Source organism: Ptychodera flava (assembly GCF_041260155.1).
Source record: "Ptychodera flava strain L36383 chromosome 23 unlocalized genomic scaffold, AS_Pfla_20210202 Scaffold_23__1_contigs__length_28996876_pilon, whole genome shotgun sequence".
Lineage (NCBI taxonomy): Eukaryota > Metazoa > Hemichordata > Enteropneusta > Ptychoderidae > Ptychodera > Ptychodera flava.
This window is the reverse complement of record NW_027248277.1, coordinates 16,552,140-16,576,661: the sequence shown is the minus strand read 5'-3', so window position 1 is coordinate 16,576,661 and position 24,522 is coordinate 16,552,140. Positions and strand designations below refer to the sequence as shown.

Sequence of the window (24,522 nt, the reverse complement as noted above, 5' to 3'; positions counted from 1 at the left end):
GCAGTCCTCAGGCTGCATTCACAAATACTGGTGGGGGATTGGAAAATTGTGGGTAGTATAGGGGGGACTTGAAACTTTTGCCGTACGTATGGGGGGAATGAATTTCCCCGACTGTAGCTTAGATATTTTTGAATCATGGTATGAAGTACGAAAATATTATCAAAAGTATTATTTCCTTTACGGAAACCAGCTTGACAGTCTGAAATTACATTATCTGACTCTGACCATTTGGAAGACGATTGTTTAATTTTTGACATATGCCAATCCTAAGTTTTTATGTCATTCAGTGGTTCTAATATTAGAAACAATTAAACAGAAGCTAGAATCATTTGTCGCATATATGACTTTTATCTCAATATAATCTAAAAATGTATGAATGCCATTGAATTTCCTAAAAAAACAAAACAAGCAGGCCTCGTAGTTTGCTCATAGATTACCACTACATTTCGATGAAATTCGAAAATCAAATGTCTGGAACATACATCCACTTGGAACCATCCTAGTCTAATCAAGTACATTAAAATGAATTATCAAACATCTCTAAGTAAACAGATTTAGCTTGTTTTGTATAGGGAAAAAATTATTCATAGTTTCCTTATAGACTCCCATGTATATTGGATGAACATTTTCAGTGAAATTCCAAAACTAGATTTCTTGTACACATAATATGCACCTTTAACCGTCATATTCTTATCAAGTACAATTATTTTAATTATCAAACATCCGTATGCACAATTTTAGTAAGTTTTTCCTTGGAAAAAATCATTCAAAATTTTATCATAGACTCTCGTGTAGAGTGGATGAACAATTTTACTGAAATTCTAATGTCAATTTTTTGTACATATACTAGTTGTAACAGCCCTATTCCAAATAAGTACATTTATGTCAATTATCAAATGTCTATGAATGCATAGATATTGCTAGTTATATATTGAAAAAGCATTACATATTTAATCAACATTATCAACAGCTGATTATCAATTAAATCCAAATATCAAGTTTTTGTACATACACGCTTGCACAAAAATTGAGATGCACCTGTAATTTCTGCCCAATCCCTTTGAGGGGTAATTTCAAAATTATAGCAAGTTAGAAGGGGAAATTTGAACATTAACACCATACGAGTTTGTAAGGAGGGTCATTTGAAGAAACCTTAGAATCTTTTTTTAGATTCTATCGCCATCCCTCCAGAGGTGTTTGTGTGTGCAGCTTTACTCTCAAGCATGGGGGGGGGGGGGGGGGTCATCAATTTTTTGTCATCTTAAAAGGCGGGGGGGGGGGTCATCAATTTTTTGTGCAATGGGTAGGGGGTTCCCTTATTTTGACTAATGCCCAGGAAGAGTTTTCCGGCCCATCCCCGGCCATAATAACTGAACGCTTCCTTAAAAAGTCCACAGTTTAGGGCATAAAACCCACAGATTTGATTAGATTAGCCTTCCAGAGACCCTGTTATTGATCACGAAGGGCGGGTCTTTGTTGTAACGAGCTTGTCACGCAGAATGTTTTTTTTTATAATTCTTAAAAAAGAAAACCATCCACTTCATCTCAATAGTTCCGGACAATGTCTAGACTACGTCACGAATTTCCATGATAATGATCATATGGCGTGAACATTTTATTTGGGGGTGGGGAGCTGATGAAAATGAATCCGGGAGCAAAGTTTTTGTCTTCGTCTATCACTGACGGTTCACAAAATTTTCATATCACTATTGCTTTCTCGTTTTTAACATATGAAGATTTCATTTTAAAGGAAATCGCAAGTTGAATCAGCAACGAAAGTGGCCAATTGCCATCCTACCTCGACGTATAAGTCGATGCGTCCTTAACCTTCATTGAACAAGGCACTTCCGTATTATACACCTTTCTCAATTATCAATTGCGCCATAAATACGGGCGTGCATACGGTTCAATGGTTGCAATAAATGGAGTTTATCAAGAAACCCATAACTGGATACTCGATTCGGCTCAACTCGGAAAGAAATACAAAACCAATTCAAACGAACAAAAAATTCCCCCTAACATAAACCTAAAGAAAATTCATGACACCTATCATGTACCTATCAAATCATGGACTATCAACAAGCAATCGATCACTTAATCTGCTTACCTCGATCTGTTATGGCGGGAGAATACTGTAGATATTTTATCCCCGAGCTGCTGATAGAAGGCAGATGCGACCCGAAATGACCGCATTTCACACTAAACCGAACCAACGCCTATCGAAAGGGGGCGCATTCGTAGCAAAGGCAAAGCAGACAACGATGGTTGTCTGGCGTCAAGTGTGCCAGTCTTTCATGTGTTTTTTTCTGAACCAGCTGTTATTTATAATTTATTCAGCTTTGGAGTGATCCCAGGTTTAGTGAATGGGTCAGACACGAACACAAGTGAAATTTATAAACGCCTTCCCCTTTTCGGATAGAACATTCGGAAGTGCGAAAATCCTCCAGAATACTCATGATATTCACATCGCTCAACATGATGAATAATTGCTTATCTGGGTTCATTGAAGTTAGGTTTTTGGAGGATAAACCTTTCGAAACAATAATGTGAATGATACCAGATTGAGTATCACGCCAACTCATTGTTTCCATGGAGTAATGTTATGTACAGTCAGTCAGAGAGAATTTTGCAAACGGTAATTTGGATAGACCTCGACCTATATTGGATATGAGGTTTATTTGTCATGTGGGCGTGTAATTTTCCACTGTCACTTGCCATTGTGTTGCTGTAAAAACTATTCATATATAAGTCTCATTTACACAGCGGGACCAGGTGACCTCATGAAAGCCCCAAAGTACAGTCTGGGTCATCGAGACTGTACATACATTGATTTTCCATCATCGGACAATAACACCCGTTTGTTTGCATGAAAGTCGCTAAGGCAAAGTAGGTACCGGTTTCAAAGGCCGCAGAGGACTTGTTTCGGGTCACTCTCAGGCCTGGGCGACAAAAATTGTGCAGTTACCCGGACACGGCCAGTTGATACTTCTTTGAGTTGACCAGTGCAGTCCTCAGGCTGCATTCACAAATACTGGTGGGGGATTGGAAAATTCAGGGTAGTATAGGGGGGACTTGAAACTTTTGCCGTACGTATGGGGGACTGAAAATATTTTGGTTCCCTTTTATTTTTGACATATGCCAATCCTACCTTTTTATGTCATTCAGTGGTTCTAATATTAGAAACAATTAAAGAGAAGCTAGAACCTTTTGTCGCATATATGACTTTTATCTCAAAATAATCTAAAAATGTATGAATGCCATTGAATTTCGTAAAAAAAAGCAAAACAAAACCAGTAGGCCTCGTCGAGGGCAGAAGCTGCAACTGTTCATAATATTTTCAATATTTCTATGCAATGGATCAGATACACTTTGTTGCTGTCTCCCTAAAGCACGCTGAAACACGCAATATTCAGTTTGTTAACAAAAGCCTGTATATTTAAATGTCAGTGATAACTGACCGAAGTACATACAAAGGCTGTGTTGACAAACGGAATACTGGACAGCTCAACATGCTGTAGGGAGTAGAACAAGAACGCAGCTGTATAAACTGAACAAAAATACTGTCAAAATTATCAAAGTTAATACCGCTACTGCCCTGCTACTGTCAACGGACAGTGTCACTGTCACTGCACACGGGCAGTGACAGAGATAGCTCTGACTTTGATGTTGTTGAAGAAGAGCATATGACGGTTATGACAGCGAAGCATATACTTGTACATAAGGGACCGTTCAGTTTTTACGGCCGGGGGGGGGGGGGCAAAATCCAGGGGGGGGGGGATGGGGTATCGTAATTTTGGAATCCGCAAAGGGGGGGTCATCGCTTTTTCACTGGTAGGAAAGGGGGGTCACCACTTTTTCAAAAACATAATACCAACAATAAAGTTCACTTTATGCCATGGCCATGATCGCCCTCTTTACCGACGGGCAGCCTTTGGCGGCCCACTACAATAAATATACATTATGTATTACCCATGACCCTCTTAATGGGCAGACGCCTTTGGCGGCCCACTCCAATTAGGTTTACTTCATGCAATGGCCATGATCGACCCTCTTCACTGGCGGGCCGCCTGCGACGGCCCACTACAACAAATTAACTTTATGTAATACCATTACCCCACGACAATCTTACCATAAAATTCCCAATTGAAGCCGCGGCTTGTATTAGAAACAGTTTTGAGGGACCCCTGGTATCACGCACTGAATAATGGTAATGGCCGCGCGCCTTCAGCGGCCCTGTCCAGTAAAGTCTACTTTATGCAATAGCCATGATCGACCCTCTTTACCGGCGTGCCACCTTTGGTGGCCCACTAGAATAAAGTTGACTTTACGTAATGGCCCATGACCCTCTTAACCGAAGGGCTGCCTTTGGCGAACCACTCCAATAAAGTTTACTTTATACAATGTCCATGGACATGAGTTGTCTATGGACATGAAGTTCAAAATTGCCTTACAGTCGTCCTAATTAACAGACGTTTCAATGGATGTGGCTGAGAAGTCTGGCACTGGCATCTCTGCTACACGAATAAAGTGCGCCGCATACCGGAGTTCAAATCCAAACCATGCGGGTAATTTGACATATGGGTTTTGGTTATTTTTCGGGGGGGGGGGGGGTTCATCAATTTTTTTCGTCTGACAAAGGGGGGTCATCTTTTTTTCACAAAAAATGCAGGGGGGTCTATTTTTTTGAACACCGGCGACAAGATTTTGCCGGCCCCCCAGGCTGTATAAACTGAACGCTCCCTAAGATCAAGGAAGACAAGGAGACTTAACAGTTACCACTGATCTTTTTAACTAGCATATTAGAATAATAAAATAATAAAGAAAAACATGGGATCATCTTTGCTTGATTTTCTACAAATGTGCGATGAAAAGTCACAGTTTTCGCCAATAAATTCAACACATAAAACTTTCAAGTTCATGCAGCTCCAAGGTATATGATGCAGTGAATGAAATGTTCACATCTCGTTGTACAATAACACAAAAATACTCAAATGAAAAAAAAAAATCATGGCTAAATTAAAATATTTATTTTTTACGAAATTGTCATTATTATACCCAAAATTTCAAGGATTAAAACGTTTATTTTAAGGAATATTGTAACATTCCAGTGTCATTAATTTTGCAAAACTTTTAAAAGTAGCATCTAAGTCATACATGTCTTGTACGTTTGAAAATAATATTTGTTGGTAGGATGCTTTTTTCACAATATGGCAAAATGTAGCCAGGAATTCACGGTGTGCATACTCTATCATGATTGTCACTTTGTGTGCTCTTCAGCTGATGACATTGACCTGGCCGATAAATCTAAAAGGTCTACTGATGCATTTAAGGTAGAACGCACCTCGGGGACAGACATTCGGACTCTCAAACTTTTACAATTCTCTTCTGATATACCACATGTGGGGGTTCATTTTAAAGCTCTTTGTGTGAAAGAAAACTTTTCACCGGCTTAGTTTTTCGAAATTCAAAAATTTTTATTTTTCTCCATAGAGTTAACACAGGGATGGCGGCCATTTTGAATTTCAAATATCGGTAAATCTTGGGTAATTTGTTTCTCTAGTACCAAAATTTGCACGGTGACCCCCTATTTTTATTCTTGATTTTGAAAGAGAATGATTGAAAGATTCCTTGAGGAAAGTTAGAGAAAAAGTTTAAGTCTTTCACTTTCGAGGTGCATACTACCTTAAAAGTGAACAAATTTAAGAACTTGCCCTACGAATATGGCTTTACAAACTGCTGATAACAGGTAGTGTAGAACATCTGCGAGCAGAACTGCACAAAACATATTTATTTTTTTCTGTGCATACATTACTGATAAATATGCGGCTATATGATAATTTTTGGGGTGGGACTTGAAAAATTTTGATCATATAGATGGGGGATACTTGAAAATTTTTTGAGGGTATTGAGGGGGATCTGATAAAAATAAGATCGATTTCAATTTCGATTCCTCCAGCCCCCTAACCATCATCTGTGAACGCAGCCTTACGACGGGGGCAGAGTGAGATGATATCAGTAATACCGTGCACAGAAAAAAAGCCATGCGTCCTGGGAACAAATCGGACTAGGGGAGCCTTCAGTAATTGCAGGGGGTGGGCCGGGAGAATGGGGAATGATCGTTATTTAGAAAACTGTCCAAGGGGAGGGATAACTTTTTCTTCTTCTCGGGAGGGCCTCTTTACCAGAAGCTGATTTTACAGCGTAACCTTCATTGTCCATATGATAGTTCCAGAATAGGTAATGACCGACTAAATACATCGATTCTTTTAAATACAAGATGCGGTGGTATCACTAAGTCCATATTCCTTAGTTGACGACATCGATATGTCATAGTCGAAAGTGAATCTTTAGACATGAAACACTATTCCATTTAGAGCAAAACAAATATATTTATTTGATGATCTTGGTGCGAGCTGCTGGTTGAGGATACAAAGGTCCTGGCTGTAGATGGCGCTCTTTACCAAACATTTGTGAAAAGCATGGCCTGAAAATCAGCTAGGTCCTAAAGTATTTGTTGTATTGGTCGTCAATCATGGATCACCAATATTATAGCGGTTTGGAAAAAAACGAGTAAAGTATATATACGACAAAATGAGCATTATTAATTAGATATCTGGGAGCTTCCTTCATAATTGCTTCCAAAGAACTATGAAAAGCGAAATAGGCAATAATTTTAACGAAATTACTAAATGGCCTTAAAATTTGTCTTATGCTTCCTCGATCATCATCTGTATCAACGCTCGTAAAATGTGATACAGTAATTTTGAGAATACATGATTTCTGAACAAACACTTGTTGAAATTTGTATCAATTACGTAAGCCAAGACAACCAGTACTCAGTCTAGCTTTGCCATTCCAAAACCGTATATATATGCCGAAGTTGATTCTGGTCCGTGGAGCAGGTTGTTCGATATCGCGCCAACAGACAGACAGACAGACAGACAGACAGACAGACAGACAGACAGACTGACAATGCATAATACCTAACATGTGCAAACAGCTGGGCTAACGACAAGATAGGGAAGGGTGGTCGTTAAGAGGTTTTCAGCGACTTTTGTTTTCTAAATTTATTGAACAATTACAAAAAACGATAAGGTATATTAGCAAAAGTGCACTTTAACTCTCCTGTCAAAGATGTGAGATTTTTCAGTTTTTCATTTTATGAATCAATTCACATTATAGAATGTGCAATCTGTTGCAAACTAAAGGTAGTACGGATGTGCCTAGAAAATGAAAGTCTTACTTGTAAAGTTTTACTCAAACTCTCAACAATAAACTTTCAACAATGCTCTTACCAGATCAGCTATAAAAATCGGGGATCACCGTGCAAAGTTTTGCACAAGAGATAAAATCTTACCCACATTTCAGCATTATTTGAAATTCAAAATGGCTGCCATCATTGTGTCAACTCTACGTGGAAAATAACATTTTCGATATTCGGAAAACTAAGTCGGTGATTTTGTTCTTTTTCCAAGAGCTTTAAAATGAGCCCCCACGAGTGGTATACAAGAAAATATTGTAGAAATTTTAGAATCTGAATATCTGTCATCGAGGCATTTTCTATCTTAAAGTTCTATCATCTGTACATTTTCTGTTTTTAAAATAGGTTCTTCTTGTATTTTCCAAAAATTTGTCAAAATGTCATATGTTTTGATTGTAAACATAATCTGTATGTTTGAACTGTTCAATGTTATCGTGATAAATGAACACTTGTTGGGACAGGCATCGATTTGATTATGTTTGTTATCCTTTCACACAGACAAGTTAGAAAACCAAATTATTTTTGAATCAAAATGCGCTTACCTTTTGTAAATTTTCAAAAAAATGTTTTGACTATCAACCGTCAGTACTTGATAACATAATAAACTCGGCTCGCGTGAAAAATGAAAAATGTATATAGCGTCGTTTCAGAATTTTACCATCTAAAGGGAGGGGTAGTCGGAAATACGCTCAAAAGTCGTATGGAACCCATACGACCAATGTATCCTGGTATCAAACGCATAGCGGTGATTGATGAAAGTTAAAACATGTTTGTCATAATGTGTATTGCAAAAAAATAAAATATTTAAGTTGCGTTGACATGATGCATCAAATACATTGTTTTAAGTAATTTGTAAGATTTGTAAATATAATGGAAATCGCAAAGGCGCAGTTACGACGGCCCCTCCCTTTAATTGACTAGCAGAGATTGCCAGTTCATCACTGTAAACGGACTGAAAGATCCGTCTCTAGAGGGCGCTCTCTGCGGAGGGGAATGTAGGGAGCGTCCTCAAGCGACGGATCTGTCAGTGTAGACTGAAAGATCCGTCTCTAGAGGGCGCTCTCACTAGGGTTACAGACGCGTTGTGTACAGCGTCCGTCGCACACCATTGTGTAAACCACAAAATGGTGCAGAACGATTAAACAAGCCAGAAGATGAATCAAATATTTACAGGTAATCTTCTTCCTTCAATTAGAAATTGTGAATCTCGGTTAAAATAATAAAAAAGGAAAGGATCACTTCTTGGGATTTCATGCTTTCATGGTCCTATATCTTCGACCCTTGTCCAGAAATGCGACTGGCCAGGAGGGTTGCCATGGCGACAATCAGTCCAGCCGCAGAAACCGCGTTTCCACCATTGCAACCTGTACCTGTATAGAGCAGAACACATGAATAGCTGTGGGTCCATAGCTGTGGCGTTTTCGGGGGGGATTTCTGCCTTTTATGGACTAGTTTTGATTTTTACGTTTTTAACCCCGCAACCACAGCTGTTGTGGCGGGGTTAAAAACGTAAAAGTCAAAACCAGAACGTAAAAGGCAGAAATCCCCCCCCCCCCGAAAACACCACAGCTATGGACCCACAGGTAAACACGAATTTCGTATGATCTTCGGGGAAAGCAGTTAGGCCAAATTACAAAATTATGTGATTCCTATAACGCGCCCTACCCTTGATTAACCCACCATACCTAGATATTTTATTCGCATTTTCAATAACTGATTGAGTAAAATATCTAAATTTTACCTCACTTATGTGTCTCTCCTGTTACGGTACCTAATATTCAATTTTGTAAGCTTGTTGGACAGAGATAGAATAGCTTTGCTCGAGAGCTTCATAATACGTCGTCACCTGATGTGTTTCAAGAGTCTATGCCACAAAATGATGACGTCAAATTGCCATACACAAAACACAGACGCTTTCTTATTATGGCACTGTGTATCGTGTACGTCGATTTGACGTCATCAGTTTGTGGCTATACAACTTGTAAAATGATGCCGATTGCTGCACCAGTCACAATGTACAGAATCACAGTTGACGGAACCAACACAGGTATTGCAAGACAGTCGACGTTAATTCTTCAGTGTGTAAAGAAGGTAGAGGAAAAACGCTATACGTCAAACAACCGTGTCAAGAAGTTACGGACTGTCTACTGAATGCCACGTCACACTGAAGACCGCCTGTCAAATTGAAATCACACTTCGCAGCCTTTTTTGAAAACGTACTGGTTACACCAATGCCAGAAGCTCTCGACCAAGCAGGGTAAATTTAGTATAGTTTTAGTTATTTGTGTGTTTTTAGTTTTTATTAAATAATTTTGTTTACTATTGAACCCCATAGTGCACTTCTCGTCTTCACTGTCTGTGTGTGGTAATGTCTACCGTAACACAGCCAATAAAAAGGAAAAAATACTCTGCTACTCTAATTTCTGGAGGCATCTTATCGGCAACACAATTTTTTATTTGGTCTAAGAAATGGCATTTATTTGGGATCGTACAAGAACAGACTTGTCCCAAGTCTGTGCAGTTATCAATATCTCTGTCCAACGAGTGTGAGCATTAACAGACTGATGGAGAAAACAGTGAGAAAATCTCAACAACATTAATAACGACTGAGCCGCCTGTGCCCTACCGCGCGATACCGTCAGAGTTAAATTATGACGGTATCGCGCGATAGGGCACAGGCAGCCCGGTCGTTATTAATATTGTTGAGATTTTCCCACTGTTTTCTGTATAAGTCTGATCGGAGTGAATAAAATAAATGATTATATAACCTAATCTAGCCTCTTGACTCTTTATTTATTTATAACCTAATCTAACCTCTTGACTCTTTATATATTTTACACCCCATTACAAGGACTTAATCTCTCATATATCTCGTAATTAATTAGTCAACATAACCAATTATGCTAATCTGTGGACTTATCAGCAATTTTATGGGTTGGTCAACATTGCAAACTTTTAAAGATAGTCAAAGTTACTAAAAGGTTCCTTTTTTCATTTACATCATAGACCATCCAAATTTAGAGGGTCTATGATCTAAAGTCACCCTTGTTCACAACACTCTTATCACTTGAACAGCACACTCCAGATAGGTGCCTGATTCTTTTTTTATGGCGCAGTATTTACAATATAAAGGAATGGAGCTGAATAAATTTGAATTTAAATATCGCGAATAATTCTATAAACGGTGAGATGCACATCCCATTTACCTAGTTTCTTTCAAGAAAAACTGATGGTACAAAGGTGAGGTACATTTGCCCCACATGAAGTTTCACATAATGATACTGAGGTGCTAGACTGGCGCTAGATTCGATGCTTAATCCTAAGGCTTGTAAGAAAAATACTGTATAGCGGGTCTATGGGGAACATTTTTAATTTATATTTCATTTTGAGTGTCACCTATCAAGAAAAAGCATAAGCTTAATTCGACAAAAAAACATTTAAAATCGAAGGGTTAGTGGAAACACACAAGATGTGCCCATGTGAACCAATATATATATATATATATATATATATATATATATATATATATATATATATATATATATATATATATTATATATATATATATATATATATATATATATATATATGTATGTATATATCTGCAAAGTAATAAATAAATACAATAAATGACAGGGGTTGCAGTTCAATTTACATAAGGTAGTCTGGCATACGTACAAATAACACATACATAGATACATAGATACATAGATTCATAGATACATAGATACATAGATACACACACACACACACACCACACACACACACACACACATAATATATATATATATATATATATATATATATATATATATATATATATATATATATATATATATATATATATATATATATATATATAATACCTACCAGGAACATCTGTTGTAGCATCTGCAAAGTAATAAATAATTACAATTAATGACAGAGGTTGCAGTTCAATGAACATAGGTAGTCTGGCGTTCGTACAAATAACACATACATACATACATACATACATACATACATACAGACATACATACATACATACATACATACATACATACATACATACATACATACATACATACATACATACATACATACATACATACATACATACATACATACATACATACATACATACATACATACATACAGTTATGTAGGTCATTTTCCCCAACACTCATCATGACCTGAGTTCAATTAGTCTAGAACATTCTCAGGGTCACTGCCCTTAATGACCTCACAACCTTGAATTCAATTAGTGGTGTTTGGAATGTTCTGGAAATTTAGTTAGTTGTGTAAAAGAGATAATTTTTGAACAGTAATTAGCATGTCAATAAAAGTTCTAGATTGTTCTTATATGCTTTTATGTAAGCACATGGGTATAAATAGGGACGTGCACAGCTTGCAGTCAGACTTTTGGGATTGTGTCTCTTGCGTGTTACTTCAAGTCTTTGGAAACTCCAGCAGTATGAATTTTCAAGACTTTTCAAGACCTTCACTGCCAACGCTGGATTTATACTGTGGACTTTGTGCAACTTCAAGCCTGCAAGCCAAAGGACTGTTCATTCATCCGACTGACTGTTACAACTCTGAGACTGGAGCTTTGCCGTCCCAACTGAGATAAGTAGTCTGTACACTTTCATAGTTTGTATTTTATCCCTGACTTAGCAATTAGTTTTTATTTTCGTAATAAATTTCATTTTATACGGAACTGCTGAGTTCACCCTTTTGTTCGTTTTCTACACGTAACAACACACACACATACATACACACATACATACATGCGTGCGTGCGAGCGTGCGTGCTCGCTCGCGTGCGTGCGTGCGTACGTACCTACGTACGTACATACATACATACGTACATACATACATACATACATACATACATACGTACATAGATAGATAGATAGATAGATAGATAGATAGATACATACATACATACATACATACATACATACATACATACATACATACATACATACATACATACAGCTTATTGTTAATGTTATAACGTCTCATATTTTGAAAGGCAAGTTTCCCATACGGAGGAATGAGAAACGGTACCCTTCCCGCTAAAAAGGACACGTTTGAACGTTATTTGTCACCTGGAACCATATTGGGCAATCAATGATTTTACTTAGGTTACAATAGAGACTTGTTCGAGTCTGTGGTCACATAAATATAAAAACATAATAAATTGAAGGACTACACTTGAGCAGACTGTTACACAGACTGTTGCGTAGATCGTAGGGTGAACACCTTGTTCCGGCCAGCCCGTAACTGCAGCTGAGAAAACCCATGTGTCGGAGGGGGGCAGTCAGGTTCAAATATACTGTCCAGCACTAATAACGTTGTACGAGAACACATGGCTGACAATATTCTCACCAGTCTATTAGTTTTATTAGGCTTGCAAGCCTCTGGTCACACCGTTCTCTTTTAGGTAGACCCGAAGGATATTGAGGAAAAATTTGAGGACTGAATAACAATGAACCCGTGCTAAGTTTGCGTACAATTCAACGTTGTCTTTGGGGGTATGTTTGTATTCATTCACCATTACAGGTAAAGTCAGACAAGCATTGATTTTTACCATTTTTAGAATGTGTCTAGTTTCCAGAAGATTTTCCGAGATGTAATGATGTTCTTGGTGTCAGAAAGCGTCGTTTGTTTTTATGCCACAAACTAGAGCTATTTGCACTTAATATACTCAATTCACTTACCCGGATCTACAGTACTGTCGCCTGCAAAACAAACAAAGTGATGACCATAAATGTTATAGATCGCGAAGTGGCGCCAATTTGCAAAATTTGCAATTTTGACAGGTAGGTGGGTAGATATGTATGCACGCATACGTTTCTGAATAAACATTGTACTGAGAACATTAGCATTACCGCATCAGTGAAAAACTGATTACACAGAAAATCTATAATAATTACGGGTTATTACACGAAGTTTAGGCGATACCGCTAAATACGGACGCATCACTCAAATACGACGCGGTATCGCCCAAACTTCGTGTAATAACCCCTTTATCATACATGCATGCTTTGGTTATTACTCTTTTTCTACAGACGTTCCGAAATAAGCGACGAAATCAACATGAATCGACCTTGCTTCCTCCAGGCTGTAGGAAAAGTTGGTTGCTAAGGAGTGATGACAACCATATCACTTCTTGATATTATTCCGCTATTGGGCCATTCCACTTCAAAGGAGGGTGTATGGAGCACGTTTAAAGCGAACAATTTAAATATTACGATGTCTACACAGGTTTTCACAAGTTGAAGAAGATATATTTTTAGTTTAAAATGGAAGTGGATGTAAAACATAAACTTGAGTGTGTAAAATGGGTGTGTTTTCGTGTTTTGATACATAATATCATCCCTGCGTGATGTAGCCACCCAAATCGCGTCAAAATACTCGCGCCACGCCAGCGTTCGTTCGATTTCAAACTCGATCGAGTATGAATAGCTGAGAGCAAGCAGCTCTGCGACATCTATGAAAGCACAGTGACCAGTTGTTTTATCTCGAAGAATTATACATGTCCTCAGACGTCAAAAATGCCGAATTTACCTTCTTTAAGTTAGCGGATTAGGGAAAACATGAAGTGAGTACACAGACTGTAAGCTGTAATGTCGTAACTCGTTCGTGATTTTGTTGCTGTACGAATAAAACATTTCAAAGGTATTTCCGTCGTCTGCTCGTATATTTCCGTTCCTGGCTTGCCTAAATAGAACTAAACTTCCTTTAACAAACTAGGCGAAAGTTTGACTTTCCCTAGATCTTACATTGTAGCTGAAACCCGCAACACACCGGTGCCACCAGACACGATCATGACCAGTGAATCTCACTGACAGGTACAAATCGGAAATATTATATGCACCTTCCACCTTGTCTGTCGCGAGTATTTTCAGTGAGGTTGGATTTTGTGGCTCATTTACGGACGATGTTATTCACCGCCCAGATACTTTAGCTCATCAACAGGAAACGTAAAGCGATTCTATCGTGATTCACTGTCAAGCGATATCTTACATGTAATCTTCAGCAGCGAGAATGACATGAACACACTGCACCGCCACGGGAGCGACCGTGAACGATAACAGGTGTCGGCATATGATACAAATTTTCAATACGTTTGTTTGTATGTTTTTGGTACAAATGTACTTGTGCCTAAGTGCAATGCCCATGAAGTGACTGCAAACAACAGAATTTTGACCATAATCATAATGACGTTTGGGATTCTCAGTTGTCTTATTCGCTCAGCTGTTTATATGTACATCTACCAAGGAAGGTCATGCATACCAGCGAAGGTCACGCGTACGCGTCGCATAATTCGGTTACAGTGTAAATGTAATTTGTGTTTTCACAAGTTAAAATATGGATTCATATCAGTACCGTCTGAACAATAGAAGAATGGCAATACAGGCATAGCATGTATGATTATCTATAATAATTTAAATTTTTAAAATTTGGATCATAATGACGTACTTATAAAGCGTTTGCTGTAAAGAAAATAAAGGAAATGTCAAGTTTGAGATTTCTGTCACCTTTTACTGCCATGCAATAATTGGAAAAATGGGTGTATTTGTGTTATAAACACTTTTGGAGTGAAAATAATCGGGGATTTTCATATCGCCTCCAGCGAGACAAGATAATTCGTCTTTGGGCAGCGACTAAGTGAAGAAGGACTTACAATCAATCATCTCTGTGGCGTTAAAACAACTTATATCGCTTTCAGCAGGTAAGATGCATATGTACTTGTAGTATTGACAGTTGCCCATATCAGGCCTCATTGACACGGTCCAGCCAGTGATGTCAACGCCTTCAGGTGTTATTGGAGTAGGCTCGGGCGATTGTCCCACGGATAAAGCGTAGCCAGAGGAAAAGTCATAATCTGGATCATCCAGAAACATAAAGTATATTTGAGAAAGTTCAAAGTCGCCATCGCCGCCACTTTCTCTATACAAGTTGACGGAGAAGGTAAAATCAGTATAGTAGTAAGGACTGAACGTAAGAGATTCAGGACCGGTAATGACGAACGAATCTTCAGTAATTAGCGGTGGATTCGCCAGCGAACCTGCGAATAAACAGTGAAAGATAAAGAAGTAAGCTGGAGTTCAAAGATTTACTCTACCCCTCCTCCCCCCCCCCCCTTTCTACAATAGCTTCAAACTTATTCTGTATCACATGCTACATTAAAGGGATATAGTCGTCGGAACTGCGCCTCTGCGAGTGGAAATGTGCTGCTTGTGCTACTTGAGCATAATTTTTGCGCTTTCAATGAAGAAAAATGGAGGCTCACAGTCAACACGGCACAATGCTTTACGTATTGCAGCTATGCTGTACCTGTGCGCTCCGCCATTTTAAGGTATACGGTACCAACCTGTAGCCAAGCAAATATACACAGAATCTTTAAAACATCAATTTCTACTTACTAGCTTTGGTGGTCCAGGCGATGAAAATCACAGTTATCAATAAGATGATCCGGTCGAAAGTATTCATCTTTGAGGGAAAACAAACTTGAACTTGAATAGCGCACTAAAAATAAACCAACAAAATATGAGATTTGTAAAATGGCAGATATATGAGTGCGTCAAGCAAGAGACCGGTGTTCAGAGGAGATATTTCGGAAAAGACAAGATTAATACCAAGCTGTCAACATTCCTTTTAGGCTTTTCCTTTCTATTACTGGTATGGTGTCTCGAATATACGAGATTGAGACGAGAGTTTGGAATGCCGAAGGCATGACATGACCGCGATTATTACATGCGATTATAATCAGTGTAGTGATTTGAATAGGCACATCAGGGGAGTTAGCAGGCTGGTTGAACGATATACTGACCGGTTTCCGTGGTTACCCGGTCCGGTGAAACCCTTCCGACGTTTTTTGATGTCAAAGTAGACACATAACGCTAGATGTAAATATCCATACGCACACTGCTATTTTGACATTCGTTAAAATCTGCTTGATACTGGTCGATAATGGTAAAACTGTTTGAAAATACCTGCATGTAACTAAATGTTATGTAACATTAACTGTGAAGAGGCATGGCGTCGGGCAAATTGTCGCCTGCTCTCGGGCACATAAACCCATGTGTTCAAGCAATACATGCACGCGGACATTGGCCCTTGAGTCGGCCGTATCCGGTATCACTGCAGCCAACAGTGTCACTGCACTGCGACGAAAATGACAGAAACGACATTGACACACGTTCTCCCAAATGTTGGGAAAATATCCTTACCAAGCAAATCACACCATTCGAGAATTTATCCTGGAGATAGAGAAGCGCTGTGTGTTTAGTCTCCTTATACCTTCACAGGAATGTTACAAGTCCAGAGTTTTTGAGCTTAAAGTCCCAAGACTTGTTTGGCTTGACCATCCAAAGACCTTAATCTCCGTGTGACTGTTAACGTAGGATAAGTCTTTGTTGTAACGAGCTCGTTGCGCAGTGATCTTTTTGTATAATTCATTAATAAACAAACCATCCAACTTGTTTCAATAGTCACAGAAAATACCTAGACAACGTCACGAAACGCCATGTCAATGATCTCATGGGTGATCATTTCGTTTAGCGGATGGGAAGGTGAAGAAAATGAGTACCAGAGTAAAGTTTTATTTTTGTCTATCACTGCAAGTTGAAAAAGTAATTTTTTGCTATGATTGCTTTTTATCAATATGGTTTCTAAACACAAGAGAAAACAATAATTTAATATTTAAGGAAAAAATTATATCAGCAATGAAAGCGGCCCTTGTCATCCTCCCTCGACGTAAAATTCGATGCGTCCGCAACCTAAATTGAACAAGGCACTGCCCGTATGAAACGCCTTTGTCAATGATCAATTGCACTGTCAATATGGCATACAAATGGTTCAATGGTCGCAATGAATGGAGTTGATAAAGAACTCGGGAATTGAATACTCGATTCGATTCAATCATAGACAGTAGTGTCTCTACTGTCTATGCTCAACTCGACGGGGAAAACCCCGCAACACAAAAAATAATCCTAATAAACAATCCCCCCAAACTGAAGACAGGTCATGAAATTAAAATTGTACCTACAAATTTTTTTACTAGTAGTCGACCACTTATTCTGTTCACTTTGATCTGTAATGACAGGAGAATAGAGTATATTTTTTGCCACGAGCTGCTGATAGAAGGCTCATGCGACCCGAAAAGACCGCATTGACCAACGCCCATTGGAACAGTGCGTATTCGTAGCAACGTCTAAGCTGACAACAATGGTTGTATGGCGCTTGCCTATGTTTAGATAAAACCTTGAACTCAAGATCAATTGTGCCAGTCTTTAACGTATTCATTTTTCTTCTGAATCAGCTGCTATTTGTAATTTGTTCAGCTTTGTCGTGTTCCCACGTTTAGTAAATGGGTCAGACAAGAGCATATTAAACTAAGTTTATAACCGCAAACCCCCCTTTCTGACAGAATATTCGGAAGTGCGAAAATCCTTCAGAACAATTACGATATTAAGATCGCCCGAAGTAATGAATAATTGTTTATCCGGTACTTTGAAGGTTAAATTGTTAACAGTTGAATTGTTGACAGTTTTTTGAGAATCAACCTTTCGAAACAATAATGTGAATGATACCAGGGTGAGTATTACACCAACTCACGGTTTACATGGAGTAATGTTATTTACAGTCAGTATGAACTTGAAAACGATAATTTGGATAATAATCTGCAAATGTAACCTCATCTGGTTTTCTTTTTAAGTGACAAACTTGTTTCTATGAGTAATTTGTAATATCGCGACATTCAGCTATAGAGCGCCTAAAACATATTAGAAATTTGAAAAATATAAAGGTCCAATTATCCCGAATTAGTTCCAATCGTTATCATCATAATGTTCTGAGATTGTCATCTGTGAAAAAATGTTTAATGAAATTTTTTGCAGTGTTTCTTGATATATGTGGACACTATCATTTCTGTCTCCATAGGGAAACCATCATATGAAAAACAAACCAGATGTGAACTGAATGTGCTCCTGTGTTTTACAATAGGTTCATTAATAGTAGTACGCTTCACAGAACAATCAGAAATCTGGCATATCATTATATGTAGCAGGTTTTATCAACTCAACTCAACTTCGCCAGTACTCTCAGAGTTTAATTACTAATTACAAATCTTTATTTAATATGCAAATGAACTGTTAATTAACTTGACACTTTTCAATGCTTCATGGGACAATAAGATATCTATCAGATCATCATTTGTAGCACGTTTCATTAAATTTAATGCTATAATTTTAGAGTAACGTCACTAATTACAAAATTCATTGAATATGCAAATGAACCCTAAATTAACTTACTTGATACTTTTCAGTGTTTCATAGCACAATTGAATAGTTATCAGCTCAATATCTGTAGCAAGTTTCACCAAATTTGGTGCAGTAATTTCAAAGTTATATACCTAATTACAAAGTGTATTAAATATGTAAATGAACCCTTAATTAACTTCACACTACTAAATACTTTAAACACAGTCAGATATCTGTCGGATCAGTATATGCAGCAGTTTTAATCACATTTGATGCAGTTATTTTGGAGTTATATCACTAATTATAAGCTTCATAAAATATGCCTCTGAGTACAATTGGATATCCATCAGATCAACATCTGTAGCAAGTTTCATTAAATTTGATGTTGTAATTTTGGAGTGATATCAGTAATTACACAGTTTATATAATATGCAAATGAACCCTCAATTAACTCCACACAACTAAATGCTTTACACCATAATTATATATTAGTCGGATCAGTATCTGTAAGTGGCCCATTGCCATCCTATCTCGACGTAAAGTCGATGCGTCCTTAACCTACATTGAACAAGGCTCTTCCGTATTATACACCTTTCTCAATCATCGAATGCACCATAAATACGGGCGTGCATACAGTTAAATGGTAACAATGAATTAAATTCCAACTTGTTTCAATAGTCACAGAAAATACCTAGACAACGCCACGAAACGCCATGTCAATGATCTCGTGGCGTGATCATTTCGCTTAGCGGATGGGAAGGTGAAGAAAATGAGTACCGGAGTAAAGTTTTTTTTTGTCTGTCACTGCAAGTTATAAAAGTCATTTTTTGCTATGATTGCTTTTTATCAATATGGTTTCTATACAGAATAAAAGACAATAATTTAATTTTTAAGGAAAAAAATTATATCAGCAATGGAAGCGGCCCTTGTCTACCTCCCTCGACGTAAATTTCGATGCGTCTGCAACCTAAATTGAACAAGGCACTGCCCTTGTGAAACGCCTTTGTCAATGATCAATTGCACTGTCAATATGGGCATACAAATGTTTCAATAGTCGCAATGAATGGAGTTGATAAAGAACTCGGGAACTGAATACTCGATTCGATTCAATCATAGAAAGTAGTTTCTCACATTCTAGGCCGCTGGGAGTGCGGGATCGACAGTGTGGGAAAAATCGATCCCTCACTCTCAGAAACCGTCCCACACTCTGCAGTAAATATTACACGAGATCTGATTGGATGATAAACAGTCTGTTTTGTTCCACGCGCAAAACGTTATCCAATGGCACGACGAGTAACACACAGACTAGAACTACAAAGTAAGCAGGTCAAAGTACAGTGGCAGACGACAGAGTTGTCACGATTTTTGATAATATTGTACGTGTCCAATATGAATTTAACGCATTTTATGGTCATGTGAGAAAAAGAATCTCTCACACCAAGGACCTGGGATCAGATTTCTCACACTCATTGGGGATATTTTGTCTCACACGAGCCGCAGGCGAGTGTGAGACAAAATATCCCCGACTCGTGTGAGAAATCTGATCCGGGGTCCTTGAAGTGTGAGATTCTATTAGTCTCTACTGTCTATGATTCCACTCGACGGGGAAAACCCCGCAACACAAAAAATAATCCTAATAAACAACCCCCCACAAAACTGAAGACAATTCATGAAATTAAAATTGTACCTACCAATTTTAATACTAGCAGTCGACCACTTGACACTTGCCACGAGCTGCTGATAGAAGGCTGATGCGACCCGAAAAGACCGCATTAACCAACGCCCATTGGAACAGTGCGTATACTTAGCAACGTCTAGGTAGACAACAATGGTTGTATGGCGCTTGCCTAAGTTCAGATAAAAACCTTGAACTCATTCAATTTTGCCAGTCTTTTACGTATTCATTTTTTTTCTGAATCAGTTGCTATTTGTAATTTGTTCAGCTTTGTCGTTTTCCCACGTTTAGTGAATTGGTCAGACAAGAGCATATTAAACTAAGTTTATAACTGCAAACTCCCCTTTCTGACAGAATATTCGGAAGTGCGAAAAGGGGGGACACCCCCCTCCTGACCTCCCCCCTCGACCGCTTATGCGGTCTCTTGTGGTGCTTCGCACCACATCTTCCCCCTCTTGAAAAAAAATCCTCCAGAATAACTGCATGTCACCAGAGCACTGGATACAGACCTGTACATCAGCCCCTGCCACAGCAATTGGAACCTCCTTCCGACAAAGACCTATACCACAGGGTTTAATCAGGTGTGTACAGGGCCTGTCGCAGCAGCAATCCATTTCACTGTATAGATATTTAACTTTCCCAATTTTTTTTTTTTTTTTTTTTTTTGGGGGGGGGGGGGGTGTCACTCAAATTTTCTGTAGCAGGGAGGGGGGGTTACTCAAACACGTCATGGTTGGCAGGGGGGGGGTTTACTCGAAATTTTGGAGTTTCGAAAGCAATTCCTCCGACCCCCCCAGGACGTAAATAATGACGTTTATGTGAAAAACCAGATGTGAACTGTACGGGCTCCTGTGTTTTACAATAGGTTCATTAATAGTAGTGCGCTTCACAGAACAATCAGAAATCTGCTTTATCATTATATGTAGCAGGTTTTATCAACTTCGCCAGTACTCTCAGAGTTTAATTACTGATTACAAATCTTTATTTAATATGCAAATGAACTGTTAATTAGCTTGCCACTTCTCAATGCTTCATTGGATAATAAGATATCTATCAGATTATCATTTGTAGCACGTTTCATTAAATTTAATGCTATAATTTTAGAGTAACGTCACTAATTACAAAATTCATTGAATATGCAAATGAACCCTTAATTAACTTACTTGATACTTTTCAGTGTTTCATAGCCCAATTGAATAGTTATCAGCTCAATATCTGTAGCAAGTTTCACCAAATTTGGTGCCGTAATTTCAGAGTTATGTACCTAATTACAAAGTGTATTAAATATGTAAATGAACCCTAAATTAACTTCACACTACTAAATGCTTTAAACACAATCAGATATCTGTTGGATCAGTAAGTGCAGCAGTATTAATCACAGTTGATGCTGTTATTTTGGAGTTATATGACTTATTATAAAACTTCATAAAATATGCAAATATGCTATTTACTAACTTGACACTGCTAAATGCCTCTGAGTACAATTGGATATCCATCAGATCAACATCTGTTGCAAGTTTCATCAAATTTGATGTTGTAATTTTTGAGTGATATCAGTAATTACACAGTTCATATAATATGCAAATGAACCCTCAATTAACTCCACACAACTAAATGCTTTACACCATAATTAGATATTAGTTGCATCAGTATAAGTGGCCCATTGCCATCCTATCTCGACGTAAAGTCGATGCGTCCTTAACCTACATTGAACAAGGCTCTTCCGTATTATACACCTTTCTCAATCATCGAATGCACCATAAATACGGGCGTGCATACAGTTAAATGGTTGCAATGAATTAAATTCCAACTTGTTTCAATAGTCACAGAAAATACCTAGACAACGCCACGAAACGCCATGTCAATGATCTCGTGGCGTGATCATTTCGTTTAGCGGATGGGAAGGTGAAGAAAATGAGTACCAGAGTAAAGTCTTATTTTTGTCTATCACTGCAAGTTGAAAAAGTCATTTTTTACTATGATCGCTTTTTATCAATATGGTTTCTAAACACAAGAGAAGACAATAATTTAATTTTTAAGGAAAAAAATTATATCAGCAATGAAAGCGGCGCTTGTCATCCTCCCTCGACGTAAAATTCGATGCGTCTGCAACCTAAATTCAACAAGGCACTGCCCTTATGAAACGCCTTTGTCAATGATCAATTGCACTGTCAATATGGGCATACAAATGGTTCAATGGTCGCAATGAATGGAGTTGATAAAGAACTCGGGAACTGAATACTCGATTCGATTCAATCATAGACAGTAGTTTCTCACATTCTAGGCCGCTGGGAGTGCGGGATCGATAGTGAGGGAAAAATCGATCCCTCACTCTCAGAAACCGTCCCACACTCTGCAGTAAATATTACACGAGATCTGATTGGATGATAAACAGTCTGTTTTGTTCCACGCGCAAAACGTTATCCAATGGCACGACGAGTAACACACGGACTAGAACTACAAAGTAAGCAGGTCAAAGTACAGTGGCAGACGACAGAGTTGTCACGATTTTTGATAATATTGTACGTGTCCAATATGAATTTAACGCATTTATGGTCATGTGAGAAAAAGAATCTCACACGCCAAGGACCTGGGATCAGATTTCTCACACTCGTTGGGGATATTTTGTCTCACACTCGCCTGCGGCTCGTGTGAGACAAAATATCCCCGACTCGTGTGAGAAATCTGATCCCAGGTCCTTGGGGTGTGAGATTCTATTAGTCTCTACTGTCTATGATTCCACTCGACGGGAAAAACCCCGCAACACAAAAAATAATCCTAATAAACAACCCCCCCCCCCCACAAAATTGAAGACAATTCATGAAATTAAAATTGTACCTACCAATTTTTTTACTAGCAGTCGACCACTTGAGTGTTATGACAGGAGAATAGAGTAGATTTTTTGCCACGAGCTGCTGATAGAAGGCTGATGCGACCCGAAATGACCGCATTAACCAACGCCCATTGGAACGGTGCGTATTCGCAGCAACATCTAAGCTGACAACAATGGTTGTATGGCGCTTGCCTATGTTTAGATAAAAACCTTGAACTCATTCAATTGTGCCAGTCTTTTACGTATGCATTTTTTTTCTGAATCAGTTGCTATTTGTAATTTGTTCAGCTTTGTCGTGTTCCCACGTTTATTGAATGGGTCAGACAAGAGCATATTAAACTAAGTTTATAACCGCAAACCCCCCTTTCTGACAGAATATTCGGAAGTGCGAAAATCCTTCAGAACAATTACGATGTTAAGATCGCCCTAAGTGATGAAAAATTGTTTATCCGGTTCTTTGAAGGTTAAATTGTTAATAGTTGAATTGTTGACAGTTTTTTGAGAATAAACCTTTCGAAACAATAATGTGAATGATACCAGGGTGAGTATTTCAAGAACTCACGGTGTACACGGAGTAATGTTATGTACAGTCAGTATGAATTTGCAAACGATAATTAGGATAATAATCTGCAAATGTAACCTCATCTGGTTTTCTTTTTAAGTGACAAACTTGTTTCTATGAGTAATTTGTAATATCGCGACATTCAGCTATAGAGCGCCTAAAACTTTTTAGAAATTTGAAAAATATAAAGGTCCAATTATCCCAAATTAGTTCCAATCGTTATCATCATAATGTTCTGAGATTGTCGTGTGTGAAAAAATGTTTAATGAATTTTTTTGCAGTATTTCTTGATATATGTTGACACTATCATTTCTGTCTCCATAGGGAAACCATCATATGAAAAACAAACCAGATGTGAACTGAATGTGCTCCTGTGTTTTACAATAGGTTCATTAATAGTTGTACGCTTCACAGAACAATCAGAAATCTGCTATATCACTATATGTAGCAGGTTTTATCAACTTCGCCAGTACTCTCAGAGTTTAATTACTGATTACAAATCTTTATTTAATATGCAAATGAACTGTTAATTAACTTGACACTTCTCAATGCTTCATGGGACAACAAGATATCTATCAGAGCATCATTTGTAGCACGTTTCATTAAATTTAATGCTATAATTTTAGAGTAACGTCACTAATTACAAAATTCATTGAATATGCAAATGAACCCTAAATTAACTTTCTTGACACTGTTCAGTGTTTCATAGCACAATTGAATAGTAATCAGCTCAATATCTGTAGCAAGTTTCACCGAATTTGGTGCAGTAATTTCAAAGTTATATACCTAATTACAAAGTGTATTAAATATGTAAATGAACCCTTAATTAACTTCACACTACTAAATACTTTAAACACAGTCAGATATCTGTCGGATCAGTATATGCAGCAGTTTTAATCACATTTGATGCAGTTATTTTGGAGTTATATCACTAATTATA

General features: G+C 38.0%; 1 protein-coding gene across 3 annotated transcripts; it reads right to left on the bottom strand.

The window, feature by feature from the left end:
* Positions 1-8,310: 8,310 nt before the first annotated feature.
* Positions 8,311-23,167, bottom strand: LOC139123493 (uncharacterized). Of its 3 annotated transcripts, none has more exons than XM_070689648.1 (6): positions 23,030-23,167; positions 15,675-15,777; positions 14,933-15,316; positions 12,963-12,983; positions 11,132-11,152; positions 8,311-8,631 (listed from the first exon to the last, which is right to left on the bottom strand). In XM_070689648.1, the coding sequence occupies exons 2-6, from the start codon at positions 15,739-15,741 to the stop codon at positions 8,528-8,530; spliced, it is 597 nt and encodes a 198-aa protein (XP_070545749.1). In that variant the 5' UTR covers positions 15,742-15,777; positions 23,030-23,167; the 3' UTR covers positions 8,311-8,527. The 3 variants fall into 3 exon arrangements, with proteins under 3 accessions (XP_070545749.1, XP_070545751.1, XP_070545750.1); XM_070689650.1 differs by lacking the exon at positions 23,030-23,167 and adding an exon at positions 20,204-20,293; XM_070689649.1 differs by lacking the exon at positions 23,030-23,167 and adding an exon at positions 16,482-16,657.
* Positions 23,168-24,522: the final 1,355 nt, after the last annotated feature.